Source organism: Galeopterus variegatus, unplaced genomic scaffold (assembly GCF_000696425.1).
Source record: "Galeopterus variegatus unplaced genomic scaffold, G_variegatus-3.0.2 Scaffold3974, whole genome shotgun sequence".
NCBI classification, from domain to species: Eukaryota; Metazoa; Chordata; class Mammalia; order Dermoptera; family Cynocephalidae; genus Galeopterus; species Galeopterus variegatus.
The window spans coordinates 199,390-206,530 of NW_007730085.1; the positions used below are offsets into that span (position 1 = coordinate 199,390).

At 52.2% G+C, this 7,141-nt stretch overlaps 1 protein-coding gene across 1 annotated transcript in view; it reads right to left on the reverse strand.

Annotated features, from left to right (window-relative positions):
* The window catches only part of TTC7A (tetratricopeptide repeat domain 7A), a 32,877-nt gene extending 32,532 nt beyond the window's left edge, over nucleotides 1-345 (reverse strand). The window contains exon 1 of the mRNA XM_008586398.1: nucleotides 341-345. Within this exon, the coding sequence (XP_008584620.1) occupies nucleotides 341-345 (5 nt within the window). The remainder of the gene's footprint in view (nucleotides 1-340) is intronic.
* Nucleotides 346-7,141: the final 6,796 nt, after the last annotated feature.

Below are 7,141 nucleotides of genomic sequence, written 5' to 3' on the forward strand. Positions count from 1 at the left end.
TATTAACTGAGGAGAGTCCCTGAGACCAGAATGCCATAATACCAGGATCTAGTGGCTCTTCCATATTCAGGCACTTTGACAAGAGCCATTCTAGGAAAGGAATGGCCACATTATTGTCCTCAAACCCTGTACTGTGACACTAGAGTGAAAAGACACTGGCCCAGGAGCCAGAAACCTGAGCCAAAGTCCAGCTCTTGCCACCCAGCTAGACATGTCACATCTCACACCTGTAATATAAAAGTGGAGCCACCTGCCCCCTGGGACTCCCATGAGGCTGATCCGTGATGACCTATGAGTAGCAGCTGAGAAGCCCCATAGCTGCAGTCAGCTCCCGGCATACGGCATGCCCGCTGGCCCGGTGCTCAGCCAAGGGACGCATATTTCCAGGCCAGGTGTCTCTGAAGGCTCCCATAAAGTCCTCCGAGGCAGGAGATCCTCCCCATGGCCCCTAGGGCCTAGGGTGGGCTCTCAAGAGGAAGAGGGTGGGAGGGTTGCACAGACTCGCAGGAACCGGGTCCTGGACAGAGGATCCTCAGCTGGGACCCCTCTCACAAGCATCTTCCTGTTTTTTTTTAAGCTGTGAAAGCTCATGTCGAACAAACATTGAGGCCTCTTAAGGCGGAATACCTTTGCCACACCCCCGGCATCTGAAGGAAGATGTGCAAGCGAGTGCTCTCGGGGAAGACAAAGGAGCAGGGGTCGGTGTAAGCAGGTCTGTGCTCTGCCCCGCTGCTGAAGCTAGGAAGGAGAGTCCCTGTACTGAGATGCACCTCATTCCTGGCACTCTCTGCAGCCCATCCAACCTTGCAGCATGTGTGCCTGGTCCTAGCAGGGGGCTGCAGTGCATACAGAAGCCCACTCTAAGAGTTTGCGCCCTCCTGAGAGAGCCACCAGGGCCTCCAGCAGCCATGCGAGCCACCCCAACACCCAGGCTCAGGGCTCCTTCAGTCACTATCCTGACCACTCACCTCATCTATCACTGTGCTCTGGTCTAAGGCCTCTAGAGACCTGTCACCTCCTGGGGGGCATGGACAGGAGCCAGCTCTGCCCCTGAGAAGACAGAGACCAGCCAGGTCAGCATCCCTGTTCCATTATAAAATAGCTGTTGCCACAGGTCACCAGCTTTGCCAGTCTTCCTAATCGCTCCTGCTAGGGAGGATGATGGAGGTTCCCAAAAGAATGCTGGCAGATGCCTCCTCTTCCTCCCTCTCCTCCCAGGCCATGCCTGGCCTGCACTCCTGGTACAGGATCAGACTTAATTATGTGTCAATGGGATTAAGTCCTGGAGCTTTTCCCATTTGAAGCAAAGACAAACAATCTCTTTCCACTGCTATAAAGAGGAAAGATCCTAGGATGAGTCTCCTCAGAAATGGGTGAGCATGATCTTTCTAAAAACCTTTTCTTGGGCCGGCCCGTGGCTCACTCGGGAGAGTGTGGTGCTGATAACACCAAGGCCACGGGTTCGGATCCCATATAGGGATGGCCAGTTAGCTCACTGGGTGAGCGTGGTGCTGACAACACCAAGACAAGGGTTAAGATCCCCTTACCCGTCATCTTTAAAAAAATAAATAAAAACCTTTTCTTTTTCAAAAGAATTATTTTGTAAATTGTGGTTATTTTTGTGCCATCTCTGGCTAAGCAGGCACTGTCCTGGGGGCAGAGGCATCTCGTCCATTCCCCCTACCTGAGGGTTCCAATGCCCCTGCTGTGTCCCCTCCCAGGCTGCTCTCCCAGAACCCTGCTCTTGGTGGTGAGGGGACGCTGGCTGCAGGAAGGACGTGGGCTGTGTGGGTGGCAGGCACAATGGTCCACGTTTTTACTTTCATGTTCCTGAAAGCAGCAGTCTATAAAGTTACTCAGCACCTGAAATAAACACTTGAACACAGTGACTGCCCTGCACCTGAGGGAGCCACCGCTGGCCCTTGCTTGCTCTCTGTCAGATGAGAGGATGTATTTCAGAACATGGCCTCAGACGATGTGGATGTACTTCCAGGTCTGCCGCTAACTAGAAGTGCCTTAAGCCCTCTGAACATGCCTGCTCGTCTGTAAAGCGGGGAGAGTAATGACACTGCCCGGGAGGGCTGCTGGGAGGGGCAAGGGACATAGAGCCTGTAAAGCGAGTGCCTGGGACACAGTAACCCCTCAAGAAAGGTTAGCTGTTATTCTCAGATGGCTTTGTCATCTCGGACCTGTTTTCCGTACAAGATCCTGCCTTCCTTTGGGCAGGGACCAAGTCTTTCTCGTCACTGTAGCTCCACCGCCACACGTCATATCACTCAGGAAACCTCTGCTGAAGAACTGAAGAGGAAAGTTGAGTCGCAAGGACTCAGCAAGGCCTGGAAAGCTGAGAGTGCTCCCAGGATGAGAGCAACCCACAGCAGTGAGGCCATGGAGCCCGCTGCGGAGCTCTCATTCTCCCTGGTCCGGCTGGTCCCGTCTGGACGTTTGCCCTAGGCGGCTCTTCCCCATCCCTCTGGCTCCTGGCCACATTGGAAGCCTCCATAGTGGGGGTGGTAGAGTGGCGGCAGGTGTGGCACATGCACACAAGGGGGTATTATCTCTTTAAAGGGCAGTAATTAGTAATTCCAGCTGATGGCTGTGCTGCGCTGCTTTAATGAAGAGTTCTATTTTTACAGGAAACACATAATTGAGTGACAAAGCAGGCTGTCCTCTGAGCCAGGCAGCCATGCCCCTGGAAAGTTAACTCCTCACCCAGGAGGCCGGAGCCCGCACAAAGCACAGGGATGAACTGGAAGTGGCTGCATCCTGTGCCACATGTCAGACCCAGTGGTGAAGAGCAGGTCCAAGTCTGACGACCAGTGTGCCTTCTAGTCATGTGGCCTTTGACAAGTCACTTTAACTTCTCAGAGCCTCAGTTTCTTATCTGTAAGATGGGAATGACAGCATCTATTTTGCCGAGGAGTGCAGTGTGGAAATAATGCAGCACATAAAAGCCCAGCAGGTCTTCATAAAGGCCAATCCATGTTTGCTGTAACTCATTCTTATCTGCGTAGCCCCTGCTATGTGCAGTTCTTACGTGGCCCTGGTTTACCTTGTTTCCTCATCTGTAAAATGGGAATAATGATGGTAACAGTTCCTGTCCCTCCCAGGGCTGCTGAGAGGATGACATGGGTCAATGCAGGAGAGTGCTGACAGCCGTGTGGGCACATGGCAAGCACGGGCTGTGTGGTTGTTACTGTTACTGAAGGTCTTGGGGTTCAAGAACACTAGGCTTGTCAAGCCAGCCAGCTGGTTGAGTTCTAGTTCCTGCTCTGCCACCCATCAGCCACTTGATCTTGAGATATCATCTTTCCCATTAGTTTCTTTGCCTTTAAAATAGTGTTGTAAAGACCAAAAAACACAAATCAAAACAATAATAGCACAGCAGGGTGAGAGGTGTGAGTGCACTCTATGGGCTGCAAGATGCCCAAATCCCTGTGCGATCCCTTCTTTCCTCCCACGGTCAGCCCGTCTAAGGACTAGCAGGGTGCGCTGGCTACCCAGACGCGGGTTTCCTATGGTGGGGGCAGTAGGTAGAGAAGAGGCCAGTCCCTGCCCCAAAGGGACTTTCAAACTCAAAATACCTGAAGCAATTAGGAAGCAAAACAAGGGAGCAGAATCACGTACTCAGTTGAGTGGTTCAGCTTTGAAGTATAAGGGCTTCGAGTACAAAGAGAAGCCTGAATCTGGATGCTGAGTCGGGCAAGAGGGGATCGGCTCACACGTGATCTGTGATCACCTGGCTCTTATGGAGTGGCCCAGGCCCCAGCCAGGATGCCATGAATGCAGCCAGCGACATGGGTCTCCCGGAATCCTCCAGATGCCATGGCTCTGGGAAAGACTCCACCACGGCAACTGACTGATTAAACTCGCACACATGCTCTTGGAAGGTGTGATTTTCAAAGGGACTCCAACAGCAGCTACCTCCTTGAAAGGGCGAGGCCTGGTTAGTTCAAGCCTTACTACCTTCCCAGAGACTAATCCTCAACATGGAAGGGATCCTTTGTGCAGCTCTTCTTAACCCTAAAACCAATTATTTTTCCTTGGGTCTGGAGGATTACACTGACCCATGTGTCCCAATCTTTTAAGATGCATGATGATCCTCCACCTCTTAATTCATTTAACGTGATCCAACTTTGAAGCTTTAAAAAACAGCCCGAAAGCTTCTGCTTCCTGAAGTTAGCTCCTCCTTACTCCAAAGTCCCTGCCCCACCTGGTAAACAGCCCTGGGGCTGCTCCAAGCCGCCTGCACCCATGGGCACACCCTGTGGCTGCAGCATGGCCAGGCATTCTTGTCGGAGTTCTGTGCTGACTGATGGCTGACCTGGCTGGCCTCGACTGGCCTCAGCTTCCCCCAGCTGCAGGCCTCCTCCAGTTACCTTGAGATGACTCCCCAAACACAAATTCAAGATCTTGAAAGACTTGAACATGAGCCTTTTCATAATCATACAGGGGTGGAAGAACTTCCAGAAAGAAGGCCCTTTGGTGAAACAAAGGAAGGTTTCCAGCCCAGTACAGACCCTCAGGGACCTAGTGCAGAGAGGAGGTCAGCCCTGCTTTGTGGGCATGAGCCCTCTCCCAGGGGCAGAAAGGCTTTGCCTTGGGTCTGGGCCACCCCTGCTACAGAGAATCACATACCTAGACCACAGCCCATGGGGTAAGCAAGGAGATCAATGAGTGAGTATCAGGAAGCACAGGACTAAAACCACCTGTGAAGGCAAATGAAGAATTCCTTTTGGAAAAACCTGCAAATATCTTTCTTCCTCCTTCCTTTCCTTCCTCTCTTTCCCAAACAAAACAACCTATGTCATCTACCTTCCTAAGTCTGAACGTAAGCAGAACACTGACCACAGACTGAGGACTGTATCTTACAACCTATACATGTCACATAGAGCAAGGTCACGGAGGCCTCCTGAGACAACCAATAACAGGAAATGCTGAACGTTAGCCCAGCTTAGCTGATGAGGAACTGAGCTTTGGGGAAGACCCATGCTCCAGTGATTACACTGGCTTAGCACTTCCCCTGGCCACATGGCCTGCAGGTCTACTTGATGGCTGGTGTCCTCATCAGGGGCTGTGGCAGCCAAACATGTTTAGTGAACCCAGCAAAGTGATAAACTATGTTTGTGTTAATGCCTCTGATTCCAACCTCCTCACTGGAGTGCTGGTATCTTAAGCATCCTTTAGATGTACTACCAGTCCCTAATAAGAACAATCAAATAAACACACTGAGTTTAACTCAGAAATGTTAACAGAAGCCCCAGGACTCTGATCCCTTCTGCTCAGTGGAATGCACCACTAGAAATATCTCACATGCAACCTGAAAAAAAGGTGAGGCAGGCCAGGTAGATCAGAGAGGTGCCCTTGAGGTTCAACTTTGGCCTCAATTGGATTCAGCCAAGATCTGGCCCAGCTAATACCTAGTTATCAGCTCAAACATTTTCCAAAACAGTCTAGGTTTCCTGGGGCAGAAGGCTGAGGCGGCTGCATTTGCTGCATTTGTTTACATGTCGTGAGCTCTGGCTTGTGGAGAGGGCCATATTGTTCCCTTGCTGGGGAGTGCCTCTGGGGCCCGGCACACCTTCCCCCAGGACTTCCCAAGTCCCAGGACCAGGGCTGGGTCAGCAGAAACTCCCAAGAGGGCCTATCCCTACAGAAGGGGGCTTGGCGGGTGGGAGGAGGCGGCCTTGCTGACTGTGGAGAGGAGAAGGGGAAACCATTTGCTCCTCTGCTGCCCTAGGTACAGCCTGGGTTTTCAAAATCAGCCTGGCAGGCTGCCAGCCTAGGGCGGAGCAGTGACTGACAGGCTGGTTATTGGAAAGCTCCCATCATTAGCCCAGGAACTTTGTTTGGTTACTATGGTGACCTTCACTACAAATGGCCTGACTAAAGCACAAGGAATCTGTTACCTAAAACCATCACCCCACAGAGCCTATGGCTTCAGGAAGGACGCTTATCAGTGGCCAGTTCCCCTTGACCCCATATTCTGGCCCCTCCCTGGTTGGGCCTCTCAGCTGCCTCCCACACCCAAAATGAGAAGAAAGGACTAGCAAAGGCATCTCCAAGCTTGTAGGGGACCTCTCACATTCTGGAGCTCACCCCCTGTGGCCCCCTGGCTGGCTGGCCAGGGACAGCCTGGCTGGCAGATGTGCCCAGGGCTTAGTTGGAAGTCCACAGGATTTCAGGGAGTTGCTAGGAGTGTCTGGTTCCCACTGTGCTAGGTTCACACTGTCCCTGCTGGGCCATCCATCTCTGCCTCATCACGTTTTTGCCGTTTTAAACCCGAGCTCCATTAACTAAAGGTCGCCCCACAGCATGGAAATCAACATCCTTTTTGCTCTGCTTTCTGAGTCCCGAATTTAGAAGGGTTTTCAAAATTTAGACTCTACAAAAGCTGGATTTTTCTCCAGGAGTCTACAGGCTGCCTGTATGGGAATGGTGACCTCTTGCACAGCTAAGGAGCTTAAAAACCATTTCCCAGAGCTTTCTTCCCTGCCTCTGCTCCAGGCCAGCCTCGCTGCCCGTGCCTCCCTCCTCTACCTCCTGGCCAGCCGCCTCGGGTCCCAGGTTCCAGTCTGACACTGTTAGTGGGCAGCCTCCTACAGCCCTCCATGCTGCCGCCTTAAACACGGCTGTAAATCGCTTTCTCTTGTCTGAGCCTCACGACAGACCTCAGAAGCAGAGGGAGACAGGACAGATGTCATCGGTCTATTGGTAGATGAGAAAACAGAGGCAAAGAGAGGAGGTACTGCAGGTGGCACAGGAAAGTGACAGACAACTCGAGGGACCACACTGTGGCTCTCACTCAGGGATAAGCTCATGGGGACAGGGATCCATCCACCCACTGGCCTCTGCCCCTGTGTCAGGCTTCTCCAAAGTGGTGACACAGGCAAAGCCTACACCCCAACATTGGTCTGCCACCTTCTTCCTTTACTGTGGCAGGCTCTGGGACCCAATAGGCTGCTGGCCTTTGCAGAAAGGAAAATCCTCTAAAAGGCCTCAGGCACTGGGACCACCGTCTGTGAGTTGGAAGAGAGACCAGACCACAAGCCTTTAAGTGTCCCCTGACACTTAAAGACACTAAGGTCCGAATACAGACCTTGATGAGGTCAGGACGAAGGGGGTTTGATTTTGTTATTTT